Here is a 17,680-nt window from a genome sequence, read left to right on the forward strand (position 1 = left end):
TTTTCAAGTGAGACTTGGACAACTGTCCAGGCTTCCATGAGCAGATGCAAGTGTGCACAAACTTTGTAGGCCATCAAGGTCAAACTTGCTACAGTGTTCCCCGTTCCTTGGCTTGCCTCAGGACTGGGGCTCTGTAACTAGTGATGTGAAAACATACTTGGCTATACAGTGTGGTCCCAGGAGTGTTTGATTTACTCCAGCTTGACAAATATTTTCTTTCTTTTTTTATTGATTAATATTTTAATTGTTGTGATACATACTTCCCTAAATTTAAAATATCCTGTTGGAATGAAAAACATGTTGAGGGGGGAGTTAGATAAATCAGAAAACATTACAACAGATACACAAATCATCTCAATGTGAGGTATTCATTTACATGGTTTAGGAGTTTTTATGCCTTAGGAAGGACATGGATAAGATATAATCTGAACATATAAATCATTTTAGAGAAAACAATAGAAAAAAAAAGCTGAGTCTCAACACCCAGGTTCAAGCTCCCAAGAGTCCCATGTCACTTAACCCTAGATGACAAAGAGACATTGTGAAGGCCCGAGGAAGGAGATTATTGCTTGGCAGTCAGGAGAAGATATTATTACCTGTCAATGAATCCAAGTCAGAAAAATGATATACTTAATCTCTAGCTTCTTGTCTAGTGTGCCAAATATATGATGAGACATTTGGGGCATTTTAACAACTTTGGTCCTTGCATCTGGCAAGGGAAAAATTCAGGCAATAAAGGTGCTAGTGAAGGCTTATTAGAGGACAAAAGTGACAGAGAAAGGGAGTAATGGCATAAGTACACCGAGAAGACAGCACTTCAATCTGCCTCAGCCATCTAGTGCACTCTTCCTTGTTACAGACTTTAGCCTTGTGTTTGATGGAGAGAATTGCATGACTTTCTGATGGGTGGGTCTTCTTTTCTATTTCCTATCAGGTTGTGGCACCAGAGATTTAGTGCCCTGTCTTTACTACTTCATCTTTTTGTTCTTCTTCCTCAGTTTTTTGTGTACCTCCCTGCTCCTATTCCCCCATTTGATTGCCAGGCATGTTTTGGCTTATCAGGTTAGCCTGCCATCTGCAAGTTCTATAGACCATGATTTCATGCCCACCTACCGGCCTTTTGTTGTTGTTCTTACTAAGGCCTATCAACAACATCTTCAATACATCTTCAGCCACCTACAACTGTCTTCATGGGTACCTCCATTTGCCTTAGTTAAAACAGGGAGAATTAGGAGTTGAGAATAAGAAGGTAAGTGTAGTTGAAATAGTCACAAGTCACATCAGGTTCAGAAGTGGCCAAAGGGGAGATGGCAGGTAATCTGACCTTCTATTGATACAGGAATGTTCGGGTGAGACCTTCTCACCATAATAGTCCTTGTTGCCTGGCAGGTAGTCTGTCTCTTCCTGGATTCAGAGATGGCTACAAAGTGACTGCAGAAGGTCTCAGAATAAAGGACATAGGTACAAAGTACAGGATTCTGGGCTGTCTAGCCTTCATCCTACTCCTAGTTAACTTAGCGACCAAATAAAAAGTCAGTGTTTCTTAGAGAAAAAAAATAAAGCAGCACTTTTCCTAAAACATTGAAATGTCTTTGAATTACCCAGCCCTCGCAGTTGCATTGTTCATAATTTAGAAAATGATTGTGAGCTCTGGCTGATTAATACTTTCTTGAGTATTCAAATCATAGTGAATACTTTTATTTGAATTAACTTCCACAAAAGAAAGCCATCTACTAAATCATTTAACTTTTAATATTTCCCAGTATAAATTGAGAAATGTTCAGTGAGGAAAAAACCAGTAATAGTGTCCATGTTATGTCTGATTTGGAAAAGAAATGTCTAGAACTTGCCTTATATTTCTTTTAGATTTATGTCAACATTCTTAGGAGTTTCTTTTCTTTGGCTGTCACCTACCTAATCTGTAAGTCAAAAAGGCACAGGTGGCAATTTAATGTCATGTTCAGTGTGTGTGTGTGTGTGTGTGTGTGTGTGTGTGTGTGTGTGTGTGTGTGTGCTCGAAGATAAAAATTAAGCAACAGTTCCATGTCAGATTTTTTTCTCAGGTTAATTGGGTTAGCAGTCTGTCTTAAAAGTCCTGGATGTCTTTGAACTGGAATCCTTAGATCTCAGCCTTGTGAGTCATTAGAATTACAGGCATGAGCCACCTGTACCCAGCCTTCTTTTGGATTACTGATTCTTATCAAATCCTTATTTGTAGTTTCACTTTGTTGAGCAAAGATGGACAAGACAGCTTAAAGGTATTATCTCCCTGCTACACTAATAATTGGATCAACAAGGATTGACACTGTATTGATACTTTAGGACCTCCACCAGTCTCCATGCAGAGAACTAGATACAGGACATAGCACCAGGACATCTAGACCATCCATCCCATGTTGAATGGAAAAGACATAAAGCTAGATACAAGCATATCTATTATCCTTCCAGTAAAAGGTCCTTGTCATTCTCCTGCCAGAGACTGGAATAAGGACACTGTGTACAACTTATATAATTTTCATATAGCTGATGTTTTATTTTCAAAATGATGAACTGATCAAACTGAAAAGCAAGGAGAAGACAGAGGAAATTCAATTTGAAGAGCTATGTTAAAGCTGCTGTCACAGATCTTTTCTGGCTGTGTCAGGTGGATAAAGACCGGCTTCCAGATAAGAAAATTAAGGGTCAGGGAAATTTAGGTCAAATATTTCTTTAATACCTACTGTGGCCTGGAGAAATACAATGAGCAGCTCAGGATGGGGTCCTTGCCACTCAGAGCTTAGGACCCAAGTTGGAACCACTCACTCAGAGGGCAGTACTGCATTTGAGCATCTGGAGGCACAATTGAGGTTATATGACCTTTCATATGAGCTTGTGTGACCTCTATGGCTTTGGGTACAAGTAGTTGTATCACTTTTCAATTGAGAATAAAAGCCACAGGTGGGTGGTGCTGCATGCCTGTAGTTCCAGCTACTTGAGAGGGAAATAGGAGGATCACAGTATGAGGCTGGCCCTGGGCATACATATGAGACCCCCATTTGAAATAAAATGTAAGCCAAAGAGACTGGGGCATGGCTCAAGTGGTAGAGCACTTGCCTAGCAAGTACAAGGCACTGAATTCAAATCCCATTCACCAAAAATTCATGACTTATTAAAAGTCACACTTAAGCAACTAGGAAGAGTTGAGAAGGTTGAGCTCAACCACATACTGACAGTTTTATAATTGGTTGCCCCTGCAGCACCCTTACTGGGCCAGGCATCTGAAGAGCCCTAAGGGGATGCTTTCCCTCAATCTCCCAGGGTGAGGGTCTGTCATTTCACACAGGTGCTCAGGCAACATCTCCACATTGTAGCTTTTCCATGTTGTGGGCCTGGCTTGGGCACTGCTGGCTTAACCACATGCATTACTGGAACAGCCTTCCTCTTCAGTTTTACCTTGAGCCCGGACCAATCCAGGCCTCTGTCCTATGGACAGTTTTCCTTTGGAAGGCTGGCTTGTTTTGCTTGAAAGAAATTATAATTCTTCAATGGGTAGGAGGGAACAAGAAAAGGAAATTCGGTGGGGGGAGGAGTTGTATGTGAATATAACCAAAGTTAATGCGTGAAATTGTCATAATGACACTCATTGTCTATAATTAATATATCCTAATATAAACTTTTAGTAGAAAATGACGTTCTACCTTGGCAAGTACCAGACTTGCCAGATATAGTATTGTAAAGAAGAATATTCATCTCATTTTTTCCCTTTTATGATTTAGCCAGAAATCTCCCCAATTTCTGTTCCCCTCTCATTCCTCAGGTCCAATGCTCTCAACATAGCCCTTTAGAAAAGAACTTTGGGTTTTTATCCAGGGATCACTAGAAAACACAGATGTGATGGAGATTAGAAACTAGGTGGTAAATGGAAGGGGTTGTATACCTGTAATCCCAACATTTGGGAGGCTGTGGAGGAGAGGTGTCAAAGCTAGTCAGAGCTACAAAGAAGACAAAAAACTTGGACTGGTAGAATGTTTCAGAAGTTTGCCAGCTGTTGTCTGAAGCAAGGTAGTAGCCTTACTAACTGAAGAATGTTTTCTCCTTCCAGTGGAATCTTAGGATTCTTTCTCATGCTCACCACAGTGAAACTGAAAAGCCTTCTGGCCCCAGGACAGTGTGCAGCCTGGATTTTCTTTGCTAAGGTAAGAAAGACGAGTGTGAACATGTTCTAAGAGCTTATGTGGACAGCTTCTCTGTGTCTGGGTCATGTAAAAATTGATCTTCATGCAACCAAGGCTAGCCACATGCCCTGAACCCAATCCTTCCTTCTTTCATTCAGGTAAGAATTTCTGAAGCCTTCCATCTATATTATCAGCTCAATGTAGTTCATCTTGCTCATATAGTATGACTGTGGGCAGACCCCGTAATTTACCTAACTGAAGATGAGAAATTTTGTCAAAAATTTTGTCAAAAGGTTTTTTTTTTTCATTGTGAAAATACCATACAGAAGGGTTACAATTACATGGGCAAGATAATGAGTGCATTTCTTATCAAGCATTGTAGCCTCCTCCTTTGTTTCCCCTTCCCATCCCTTCCCATCCTACCCCTGTCTTCCCACCCAGTCCCCCCCCCCACCAAAGTTGTAAAGTTTGTTTTCGACATAACAACTTGTAGAGACTGATATCTAGATGCAGCAGAAAGTTCTTTTTCCTTCCTTGGGGCTCGTCCTTGGGTATCCAGAGCTCACATGACACTCCCAAGAAGACTTAGCCTGTCTGAGGGGAAAGACAAAGGAAAATCTAGTGATGGCCAGTGTGAGAGACTTCCAGGAACCCTCCTAGAGGAACTGTTAACAGGAATGGCCTGTGTGTATCTGTCACCAAAACCTAAGAAAAAGAGGTGGTGAACTGTAAAGGGACACAGCATAGAATGTGTTGTCAAACTAAAGGGGTCCAGGGTAGACATCTTCGTTCTGGTGCCTATCATTTTCTTCATGTCCAGGAAGGGATTCATGGTCTAAGGTTCTAGAAGCTGCCTCTCAGAACTGAGATTCCTTAATTGATTTAATCTAATGAAATAGATATTGAAATTTGTGCAGTTATTCATCTGTGTGTGTGTGTGTGTGTGTGTGTGTGTGTGTGTGTGTGTGTGTGTGGGTGTGGGTGTGCACACGCACGTATGTGTTCAATCAAGTGTTTTTGTACTGGGGCTTGGACTCAGGAACTGAACATTGTCCATTTTTTGCCCAAGTCTGGCTCTCTACTACTTAAGTCACATCTCCACTTCTAGCTTTTTGGTGGTTAATCAGAGATAAGAATCTCTTGGATTTTCCTGCCCGGACTGGCTTCCATGATCTTAAGATCTCAGCTTCCTGAGTAGCTAGGATTAGTCAGTGGCATGAACCACTGGCACCCAGCCTATATGTCTTTTGGTTGAATTTTTTCTAGGGAAGGGAAACATTTTTTTTTTTCCTTTTGAGAATGAGAGTTCTTACTAGAGTTTTCACTCATGTGTTATACTTCTTGGTAGCATTAATAATTCCAATCCAGCAGAATGGAAGCATGGTTGACCTATTGATTTCCAATATGAGAGAGTGGAGGGGTTTAGAAAGAGAAACCTGTTCCTCCCAAAGCAAATAGAAAGCTGGGAGAAGACTCTTCACAACACCTGTTGTCAGGCTGTAAAAACAAAACAGACTCAGACACATTTGTTCGGGAAGACTGGTCAACTTTGGATAGGAACAGAATGAGTCTGTGCTGTCCGTGCCTGTTACTGTCTGTTCTATCCTCCAGCTGTGTGAGTGTCATGATTCAACCAGAGCAAGGTGGGCTATGCTGCCACTTCTAGAAGATGCTCCTCCTTCCTCCTTTGGAAGATTGTCAGTTCAGGTGGCCAACTCAGAAGTGAATGAACAGGAGGGGCAAGTGGCTCCAGAAGCAGTGGACCAGAGGACTTACTGGTGACTTAATAAGTAGTTCTGATGCTTAATAAGTAGCCCGATGCTGGTGGCTCACACCTCTAATCCTGGTGACTCAGGAGACTGAGATCTGAGGATCCTGGTTCAAAGCCAGCCTGGGCAGGAAAGTCCATGAGAATCGTACTTCCTATTAACCACCAGAAAACCAGAAATGGAGCTGTGACTTGAAGTGGTAGAGTCTAGCCTTGAGCACAAAAGCTCAGGAACAGCACCCAGACCCCAAACCCCATTACCCAGCCCTCTCTCCCCCAACAAAAGTAGATTTGAAGAGATTTGAAAGCTCTTTTTACATTTCACATTGAGCTTAGTGTGTGTATATGCACTGCAGATATGGAGCAGGCCCAAGACTCCTTCACAGATGTAAGAGAGCCACAGAAAGTTAGGACACTGGACAGTTAAGGTCACAATAGACATGAGAACAACCTGAGTTGACTAGGATCCCCAGACCCCATATAAAAACCAGAAGCAGACAGAAGAAACCTTTCTGGCTTTAGGGTTTGAGTGAAATCCCTGACTAGTATTTACCAGAATACTAAGTGCTGTAGGCATGGGATGACTGGTAGAAGTCTGACTTGGAAATAAGATTAAGAAAAACAATTAACAAAGACATAATCAACTCTACTTTATATGTGAAGCAGATTTTAGAGACTTAGTCCAGGAACATTTCTAAATAAGCAAAACAATAGTTTTAACAGTTCTTGGGGGAAAAGTCAGAATCTGGAGTTGCTACCAGATGCCCAAAATTCAACACACAATGAGAAACAAAAGGTGTATGCGGGAAAAGAGCAGTGTATAGGAATTAGCTCTGAATGTCTGTCTTCAGATGTAGGAGTTAGCAGAAAACTCTTTTGAGCTAGGTACCAGTGGCTCATCCCTATATTTCTATGTATGAGGCTGAGATATGAGGGTCCCAGTTCAAAGCCAGCCTGGTCAGGAAAGTCTGTGAGACGCTTATCTCCAGTTAGCAGCAAAAAGTCAGAAGTGAAGTTGGGTACTGGTGGCTCATGCCTTTAATCCTTATTAATGAAGTGGCTGAGATTTGAGGATTGCGGTTCAAAGCCAGCCCAAGGAAGGAAAGTTCATGAGAGTCTTATCCCCAGTGAACCACCAAAAAGCCAAAAGTGAAACTGGCTCAAGTGGTAGAGTGCCTGTGTTGAATGAAAAGCTAAGGGATAATGTCCAAGTACTGAGTTCAAACCCCACTACTGGCACACACAAAAAAGTATGGAGGTGCAAATGTGGCACAAGTGGCAGAACAACCCTGAGTGAAAAAGCTAGGCTAGAGTGTGAGGCCTTGAATTCATGCCTGTGCTGGTGTCACACACATACACACACGCGTGTGCGCACACACAGAGAACAAAGACAAAAGCTCACCACTGAGTACCTTATAAAATAGGCTTAGATGGAAAGGCAACCATGTTCAAAGAGTTAAAGAAAAGGCTTACTGAATACAGAATTTCAATAAAGGAATTGTGTTCTGAAGTTTTAGCAAGGATTTATTTTAGTCTAACAGGATAAAGTTGGGAGAGATGGAAAAAGAGAAACATTTCATTTAACCCTCCCCTCCCCCCACTGCCAGGGAATGGGAGTTTAAAGACTCCACAAGCAAGAAACTTAATGCACCAGTGATACTCACAAGACAACATGTTGGAAATGAACTGTGCAACTTGGGGTAGGGGATGGGGCAATTGAGAGGGAGGGAATGTGGGAGAAAAATGAGAGAAGGGAAACAAGTTCAACAAGAAATGTACTCACTACCTTAAATATGTAACTAGCCCCTCTGTGCAATAAAATTACATTTAAAAAAGAAAGAAATTGAAGTATTGGATTTGACAAACATAAATTGAAGTGAAAATTCTCTGGAGGCACTCAGTAACAGATTTGAGATGGCAGAAATAAAGAAGAGTAAGTAAATCAGAATGTATAGCCAAAAAAATTATTCGGCTTCTAAAGAACCAAGGTGTTTTGTTTTATTGAAAAAAAATGTGAAGAGAATCTCTAAGGCCCATGGAAATCAAGCTTATAACTGTATGTATAAAAATAGTCCCAGAAGAAGAGACAAGGGTAGAAACAAATATTTGAAGGCATGGTGGCTGAAACTCCCAAATTTAATCCTAAAAGCTCAATGAGCCCTGAGAACAACGAAGAAGAGAATCTTACATAGACAAAGTATATTAAGGTTAAGAAAAAAAATGTTAAAAGCAACAAAAGAAATATGCTACAATAAGAATGAAAAAAAATTTAATTTTGACTTTTCATCAAAAACAGTGGAGGCCAAGAAGATGATGCATTCAACATGTGGGAAGAAAAATCAGTCAGCCAAGAATTTGATATATAGTAGAACTGTCTTTCCATATGACAGAAAAACAAAGGAATTCTTAGATAAGTAAAAAATGGAGAGATTTAGTGCTTGCAGCCATATCAACAATTGCATTAAATGTGAATAAGCTAAATACCTCCATTCCAAAGTCATATTTTCAGACTAGATTTTAAAAGGAAAACACAAGACCCAACTATCTATTGTCTACAAGGGACATATCATGGATTCAGCAATAGAAATGGGCTGAAAGCAAAGAGGGGGGAAACTGGAAGCCTCCTACATTGCCAGTTGATCTCTGTACAGCCCCTTTGAGAACAGTGTGATGTTTTCTGAAAAAGTTGAGAATAGTGGGCTAGGAAGGTGGCTCAGTGGTAGAGCGCTTGCCTTGCATGCTCGAGGCCCTGGGTTCGATTCCTCAGCACCACATAAGCAGGAAAAAAAAAAAGCCGGAAGTGGCGCTGTGGCTCAAGAGCTAGAATGCTAGCCTTGAGCTGAAGAGCTGAGGAACAGCGCCCAGGCCCAGAGTTCAGGCCCCAGGACCGGACCCCCCCCCCCAAAAAAAAAAAGTTGAGCATAAATTGACTACAATCTAGCAATCTATTTTAAGAAGTTGCTCAAGAGAAAGGAAAATTAGGTTCATCCAAAAGCCTTCCATGGATGTCATTATTAATAGTAAAAGAAACTGGAAATAGTCCAATGTGAATTTATGAGTGAATGGATAAACAGGATATAACATGTATACATAGTAGAATACAAGTCAACCATAAGAAGTGGGATATTAACACATTTTCATAACTTGGCTGTATCTCAGAACCATTATGCTAAGTGAATAGAAGGCATCACAAATAAATCCTATGGTATTGTTGTTTTTGTGTAAAATGTCCAAAAGAGGCCAAGTTATAGGGATACAACATGTATTGTTGGGTTACTTGGTGCAAAAATTTACTGCAAAGAGGCTCAGAGGAGTGCTTTTTGGGAGGGTGGAGGTAATGGAAATGTTTTTCTAAAACTGGATGCTTGCACATGACTTTAGTTAAATTTATTAAATTATTATTTACTCATTAAAATCATTTGCATTTTACATTTGCTGTAGGTGTATTTTATGACAGGTAATCCATCCCTAAAATCTGTAAAGTATTAGTGTGTACAGCAACATCTGTATCTGTATACTGTGCTATATTTATAAACCATAAAGCAGGGCATTGTCATTATGCTTTATGATTTGGTAGGACTTTTTTTCTTCTATGTGGCCATTTGACCACTCATGTCATTAGTCTTCTTTCTTTCTTTTTTTTTCCCCCTAAACTGTAAGAGGGGTTTATAAAATTTCTTTCTCACTAGTTTATTGGGAAGACGGAAGAAGTTTTAAATGGCTGCTGTGGCTGTTTCTCCTGAAGTGTGATAGATTGGATTAAACGAGCTGTTAAGTTCCATTCAGCATCAGAACATGGAGCAATCTCCCCACTCCCTTCCTCCTTTCCTCTCTGCTCGTGCGCTCTCTTTCTCGCTCTCTTCTTTTTTTTCTTTCCTATGGAAAATAAGTTCTGTGGCCTCAGAGGCAGGGCACATATCCAGTCTTTGGACCACCTACACATCCAATGTGCTAACATTCGAAGCATCACATGATCACGCTTAGCAATACTTCCCATGATGTCATTGCGACTGCACTGGTGCCAGTGTATTCAGACAGTGACTCAGAAGGATGTTCCGTGGGTGCCAGGGGAGAATTGGAATTCTGTGAGAGACTCTTAAGATACACTCAGAGCTGAGGCTCCCCTCCCTTCCTCCAGGGAGTTGGTCCATCAGCTTCTCAATTCCATGATCTCAGAGAAGGCTGCCATCTCTCTCAGGTGCTCCCCTTTCTGAGTGTCCTCCACTGGTCTGAGAAGGCACAGGGTGAGGAAAGACATTGTATGTTACTGTCATGCTGGTTATTAGCTCTCTGGGAATATGAGAAACATGTAAGGAAATGGCAAATACCAGAATTCATGCATAACTTAAAAAAAATCCTCCCTTTTCATTTTGGTAAATTTAGGTATGTGAAATCTGAATTGCATCTGTAAACAGTTGACATGTCCTCTTCCTTGTAACGAAGGATTGATGTAGGAGAAAGTGAGTGAACTCAAGAGAAAAGCAATGGTCTATGTGGGTATGTCAGGAAGGGATAGTCAGAGTTTTCATGTTTCTCCTCGTGATTTTCTCCAGCAGATTTAAGTCCTCCCATGAGAATTCTTCCTGGGTTGAGTAGTGCCTTGTGTCATCCCTATTAATTTCAAACCAACTTGATTTTTTCAGAATCATTGGGAAGAAGCAGTTGAGGTCAGAAGCAGCTGAGTTTATGTTTCACACAAGCCAGGGAGCAAGCCTTGCCAGATGGCAGCACCCCTAGGTGTCAAGATCCAGCGCTTGCTTCCCCCTTCAGAGCTGTCTCTGTAGGAACCCTTGCTTCCTTTGAAAACGGCACAATTATCATCACTATTCCATGTCCCAACGATAATGACAGATCAGAAGACCAAATCTGTTCTTTTCATGGTTCTTGGGAAGTGATTTTTCTGTACCTTGTCTAGGTTAGGCCTCATGATTTACTTTAGTTTGTTCTTGTCTGTTTTGAGGGTTTTTGCAATACTGGAGAGCAACCTCATAGTCTTGCTGAAAGCCAGGCAGGAGGTGTGCCTCAGTGGTAGAGGACCAGATTGAGGTGAAGAAGTCAAGTGAGAACACAGGTTCTGAGTTCAAGTCCCAGTATCAACATGAAAAGGAAGGGGAAGGGGAAAAGGCAAAGAGAATGGCAAGGGCAAGGCAAAGTTTCCATGGAAGTCACACTGCTGGCTGCTTTGTGATCAACTGTAGCCTTAATTGTACGCTGGCATTGATTGCCTAGGAGCCTTCAGAACTGTCTTCATAACAGTATCTCCTGGTAGAGATATCTCCTGTACTGTGCTTCCCATAAATAGGAGTTCCTCTTAAGAGTTGGGAAGATTCCACTGGTAAATTTGAGCCTCTGTTGATCCATCCTTATGAAGAACTCAAATTGTGTAGGAAGTTTTTAGTCTCTAATGCTTGTCTCTCCGGCTTTCTCACCAGGTTTCAGAAGCTCTGGTAACATCATCGCAGAGCCCAGTGTCTTTCATTTCTTGGTGAGATGATAATATGTCTCTTAACGATGGCCAAGATAACTGAACCAATGAGAACTCTTGGCTACCTCAATTAGAACTAAACTTGTCTAGAATAGAGGATGAACTTGTAAAAGCATGGTCAACAGATATAGTTGGAGTTCAATGTTGTTTTTTTTTTTTTTTGCCAATCATGGGTCTTGAACTCTGGGCCTGGGCCCTGTCCTTTAGCTCTTCAGCTCAAAGCGAGTGCTCTACCACTTGAGCCACAGTGCCATTTCCAGTTTTCTGGTGCTTAATTGGATATAAGAGGCTCATGGACTTTCCTGCCTGGGCTGGCTTTGAACTGTGATCCTCAGATCTCAGGCTCCTGAGTAGCTAGAATTATAGGTGTGAGCCACCGGTGCCCAGCTAGAATTTTTTTTGAATGTCTGAGACCATTGGTTAAATTCTTGATGCTCTAATGGAATTAACAACAACAACAACAACAACAAAAAGTTGAGTTCTTTTAATGTGGAAGCTCTTCTCAACCTCTAGATCAAATACTCTTTAATTTTCATCTTGCTCTACCTTGCCCTCCACTGTTAGTGCCAGTACTAGGGCTTGAACTCAGGGTCTGGGTGCTGTTCCTTACGTTTTTCTTTTTTTTTGCTCAAGGCTGGCAAACTAGCACTTGAACTATGAGTCCATTTCCTTCACCTTGCTTTTTGAGTTATATTTGTAGAGAAGTTTCCCAGGCTTTACTTTGAATCATACCTCAAACTTCTGTGGAAGTGACAAGTAGACCAATCAGGCTCTCTAAGCAGAGTCCTTTGGTTCAATTTTTGCCATGTGCATAAAGTGCCACATACACACACACACAGACACACAGACACACAGACACACACACACACACACACAGACACACACACACACACACAGACACACACACACACACACACACACACACACACACACACACACACACACACACACAGAAGACATCCCGGGGGTGTTGTTCTGAGGTTTGTCACAGGTCCTTCTTAGGGCAGTTTTATACTGGACAAAGATAGTTGTCTTCTTCCTTCTGCCATGAAGTTCTGTAACCACTATTACCTCCATTAGCTATTCCTTCATTGTCATCTCCTCATCTTAGGTGGCCAGTCTGTTGCTGTTGGATCATTCCAGAACACACATCCTCTACTGTCATATTCCTCACCTTCTCCATACCCTTTATCACTTCTAAAAGTTCATATGCATGTGTAAGTTCCCCAGTTTACGATTCCTTTTCTTTTCCCCCTTTGGTTGTGACTCAACATCTTCTTGTGTTCTAGAACAGGCCGCTGAGAATAACATTGTGAAATCAGATGTAGTTCTACTGTAATGCAACTTTTATGTTGAAAGACTGGGGAGAAAAAAAACCCCAACAACCAACACCTAATTATGGCTGTTTCCTAATTAAATCGTTTCTCTTTTTTGCTGTCTAAGCAGCTGTGGCAGCAATGAGAATAATTTTTCATGGAAAATTAAAGCATAGAGGCAACCGCATAATTTCCTTTATGGTCTTGAACTGGGCACTAATAACATGTCAATGTCTTTCTGTGACATCATTGATGAGTTGACAATGCGAAGTGACCTGCTGGGAGCCACAGCTAGTGTTGAGCCATATGGAAACACTGAGCAAAGTATCCAGTTATCTGGGAATTATTTGTTTATGAACAAGTTTTTCCCAGAGGACACTTGGGAAAGGAAATACACTTTGGGGTTCAAGAAAAAAAAATTAAATTATTTCCTATTGTAAAAATAATTCACAGGGAAGTGAATTACGTTATGATATGAATGGACATTTTGCTATTTTGGATAAGGTTTTTCTTATTTCTAGTTATAAATTCTTCATTATTTTTCTGGGCTACTTTTAGCACCATTGATCATCACAATGTTCTCTGTTGCAGAAATATGATAATAATTCTGAGTTTCCCAACTTTTGGACTGAATGGATCTCTTTATTTTTTTCACTTAATTTTTTAAAATAAATTTCTTCTGTTTGGTCTTCATGGGTGCTGTTCATATCTAGATAATTTCAAATAACCAAAGTTAAAGTGATTTTTGCTACATAAATGCTAGCTAATTGGCCAAGTTTGCATGCATCCCTTGGGGAAGAACTGATCTGTACTTGGCCCCTTGCAGGATAGTAGTGAATAATTATGTGTTGAGTGAGTGCTTAAATAAAGTAATCTTAACATACTACTCCTCAGAGAGAAAGATGGGCTGGGCATGGCAGTATACTCCTGTGTTCCCAGCTATTTGGGAGGTTTGAGGCCAGTCTTGGCAAAAACTTAGTGAGGCCCTGTCTCAAATAAACCAAAGCTTGATATTGTGGTTCACATCTGTAATCCCAGCTGCTTGGGAGGAAGAGGTAGTAGGATGGTAGTCTGAGGCCAACCAAGCAAAAGCACAAAACCCTATCTAAAAAATAACTAAAGTAAAAAAGGGCTGGAGGCATGGCTCAAATGGTAAAGTATGGATCTAGCAAGCAGGAGATTCTGAGTTTAATTCCCAGTACTGGCAAAAACAAAACAAAACAAAAACCACGCCCTGGTGGCTCAGGACTATAATCTTAGTTACTCAGGAGGCTGAGATCTGAGGATCCTGGTTGAAAGCCGTGAGACTCTTATTGCCAAAGAAGCACTGAAAAAGCCGTAAGTGGAGCTGTGGCTCAAGTGGTACAGCACTCACCCTGAGCAAAAATGCTCAGGGACAGTGTTCAGGCCTTGAGTTTAAGCCATAGCCCCCTACCCCCCCCAAAAAAAAACCCTGATAAAATGAAATCATTCTTGGAAAATTTGAATAAGCAGATTTTATTATGGAAGAGCTAAGTTTTGATACTTGGTGTCGTTTTTGTGGAAGTAACTATTCTATCATGTTGTGGCTTACAGGCATGTTGGTAGCCTGTTGGCCCTCAGACATACTTAGTCACGCGTCACCTTTCTTTTCCTGTAGGATCCCCCGCAGTAGAGTTGTTTAAAGCTTAGGCATCCACTGTGGGGTTTTGGATTTTTTTTTTTAAATTTTTATTCCTTTGATTCCTTTTATTCCTTTTTCATCCAAAGTAGTCTAAATTACATTCCCCCTTCTCATGTATGCATTAGCATGTCACACTAACCTGTGGACCTTCAGGTTACCCCTCCTTCCTTCTCTGTACCTTAATACATCAAGACTTGAGTGGAAACATTTTTTTTTAATCAAGGAATAAATTCCATCTTTCCCTGGCATCTACATTCTGCATTTTGTTCTTCAGAGATAGTGAGATAGATTGAAGTTAGGACTTGCTTTCAAAGAAGCAGAAGATTGAATGTATCCCCACAGCACCCAGCCCAGTTGGAGCCCGTGTCACTGACAGTAGGAGCTTCCCGTCTGGGAGGGGTCCCCCCGCCCTGGCATCCGAATTGAGCTAAAGGCTGATCTGTCCTGATAACAGGAAGCTTGGGTCCTCTGTGCAGCTGTTCACGCTTCTTGTAATTAGCCTAGGAACTGGGAATTAATATATAGCCTGTTCAGTACTCCCTCTTCATATTCAGAGTTCCTTTGCCCTGACATTTTATTTTTCAGATAGCTTTGGGGGAAGATGTTATGCCAGCAGATTTTTCCCCCACAAATGTGTAGAGTGACCTGTCAATTTCAAGGATAAAGAAACAAGACAGTATTCTTTAAGCCTGGCAGCATGGTTCCTGCCTGTAATCCTAGCTACTCAGGAGGCTGAGATGGGAGGATATTGATTAGAAACCAGGCAGGTTTTGAAATTCTTATCTCTGAATGCTGAAAAGCTGGACATGGAGGTGTGGCTCAAGCGGCAGAGCACCAGTCTTGAATGACAAGGCTAAGGGACAGCACCTAGGTTCTGAGTTCAAGTTCCAGAAGCTGCATGCATGCACAGGTTGATGTTGGAAAGATTACTTCTCCATCAGTTTTTCTCATCTGTAAGCTTGAAATAATTATATACACTTCACAGAAACGTTGCAAGCATTATATACAATACTAAGTAGTTAGTTGTTATTACTTGAGGGGCCAGGATTTTCCTTTGGAGGTGGAAGAAGGCTGGAAGTGCTGTTTGCACTTGGGGTTCAGCTAGTTTGAGAGCTGTTGCTGGGTGTCAGTGGGGCGCCTTCACTTCTTTATTCAGTGTTACCATCTAGAATCAGGAGAGGTTCAAAATTGCCACACTGATGTGGCCCATAAGGTTTTAAAATGCTTCATACCTCCCCCCTTCCCCCCAGTTTTTCAAGTAACTCAGGGGACCTAACTTTCCATTTTGCCTAACATTTTGGAAGTACTACCCTGGTGCTTACTTTTTAAAAAACGAAATAGAAGTCTGAGCTTTACAGTTTGCTGGATAAGTCCAGTGGGAATTGTAGCTCCAGTGTGTATTAGATGAATGCTAAGACAGTTGGGACTGAGACAGGGTGGTATGACAGCCACCTAAAAATAGGTGCAATAAAAAGACCAACTCTACTCTTAGGAAGGATGTGGGTGATATTGCTGGGGAGAATGGGGGGGACGATGTTACTGGCCCAGAAAATGCTAAATCTAGACAGTGTCTAGCTTTGTCCTAGCTATACACCTAGGACATAGGCCTAGATAGACTTGTCCAGTTCTATGGAATTAGGCAGTGGTGGCTCACTGTTTTTGTTGTTGTTGTTGGCTGGTGCTGGTACTGGGGCTTGAACTCAGGCCCTCCTGCTCTTCCCTGGCTTCTTTTTGCTTAAGGCTGGTGCTCTACCACTGGAGCCATACTTCTACTTTCTTCTCTTATTTATTTATTCACTCACTCATTCATTTATTTATGTGGTTACATAAGAGTCTCATGGACCTTTCTGCCCAGGCTGGCTTCTAACTGTTATCTTCAGATCTCAGCCTCCTGAGTAGCTAGGATGCCAGCACCCAGCTTAAAACTGTTGTTTGGGTTTTTTTTTTTTTTTTGTCAGTCATGGATGGGCCTTGAACTCTGGGCCTGAGCACTGTCCCTATACTCCAGCTCAAGGCGAGTGCTCTACCTCTTCAGCTATAGTGTCACTTCCATTTTGTGAGTGGTTTATTGGAGATAAGAGTCTCATGGCCTGGGCTGGGAAGATAGCTCAGTGGTAGAGCACTTGCCTTGCATGCTCAAGGCCCTGGGTTCGAATCCTCAGCACCACATAAGAAAAAAGCCGGAAGTGGCGCTGTGGCTCAAGTGGTAGAGTGCTTGCCTTGAGCTGGAGAGATGAAGGACAGCGCCCAGGCCCAGAGTTCAGGCCCCACGACCGGATCCCCCCCCCCAAAAAAAAAGAGTCTCATGGACTTTCCTGCCCGGGCTGGCTTTGAACCACGATCCTCAGCTCTTAGTCTCCTGAGTAGCTAGGATTACAGGCGTGAGCCACCGGCACCCAGCTCAAAACTGGTATTTTTAAAAGACATTCAAGAATAGGCATACCAGCTTTCTTCCTAATAGCCCTGAGCTTGAGGAAGTAGCCCACAGGCCTGTCAAGGAGAAATATATTGGCATTTACCCATATGATACCCTCACAGTAACTCTGGCCCTTTGCCACTGCACTGACAGAGCGTGCAGCCACATGGACTTGGCGGAGCCGTTATTTGGGGGCAGGAGCTTGAGAGACATGGTGATGAGGTAGATACTTGAGATTTGTGCACTTTGCAGCATTGATGTGAAACCTGTACTTCCACTTAAGACAATCACACATGGGTGCTGACAGGGTGTCATCAACCACGGATGGCTCCACGGCTGAACCTGCTTCCTGATATGCGGGCTGCTGGGAAGATGATCAGGTAGGGCCCACCAGCTTCCTGAGCAGATCCCTCTGCCTCTGGCTTTGACATTCTCTTTATATTACAGGCAGGCTGGAGTGCTGTCACTGCTGGGAAGGGGCGGCTTGGCAGGCTGGTCCCTGGCTGATGCCGGGCAGTGACTACCATGTCTCCTAGGTATCATCAGTGTAGACAGTTTCAAACACATATTTGGCCTGGTTCCAAAGTGATGAGGTGAGCTCAGACTTCCCGGTAAGCATTGCCAAGCCCTTTCAGGTGCATTCTTCTTTCTGAGGCCACAACTCATTAAGGCAAATGAAATAGCTACCATTTTAGAAGGCTATGTTTCTTTTTTGAAGGGAACACCGTGTTCCAGGGCTCTGCCTCTCACTCGATACTCCTCCTGGGCCTTGCTGGAAGCCTCCTGAATGGGATGCCCTTGGGCTTGCTTGGGTTGGCTTTAGAGCTGAGGTTGGGCATGTCTTAAACATGCTCCCTAAGTTAGAGGCTCCTTCGCTC

At 42.1% G+C, this 17,680-nt stretch overlaps 1 protein-coding gene across 3 annotated transcripts in view; it reads left to right on the forward strand.

Moving 5' to 3' along the window:
* Window positions 1-17,680, forward strand: part of Tmem241 (transmembrane protein 241) — a 119,152-nt gene that overhangs the window by 56,940 nt on the left and 44,532 nt on the right. For all 3 annotated transcript variants that reach the window (XM_070029443.1, XM_070029444.1, XM_070029442.1), the window contains one exon: window positions 4,082-4,175. In XM_070029443.1, coding sequence (XP_069885544.1) covers window positions 4,082-4,175 — 94 coding nt within the window. The remainder of the gene's footprint in view (window positions 1-4,081; window positions 4,176-17,680) is intronic.

The sequence above is a fragment of the Dipodomys merriami genome, unplaced genomic scaffold, assembly GCF_024711535.1.
Source record: "Dipodomys merriami isolate MVZ:Mamm:240054 unplaced genomic scaffold, mDipMer1.0.p SCAF_2, whole genome shotgun sequence".
Lineage (NCBI taxonomy): Eukaryota > Metazoa > Chordata > Mammalia > Rodentia > Heteromyidae > Dipodomys > Dipodomys merriami.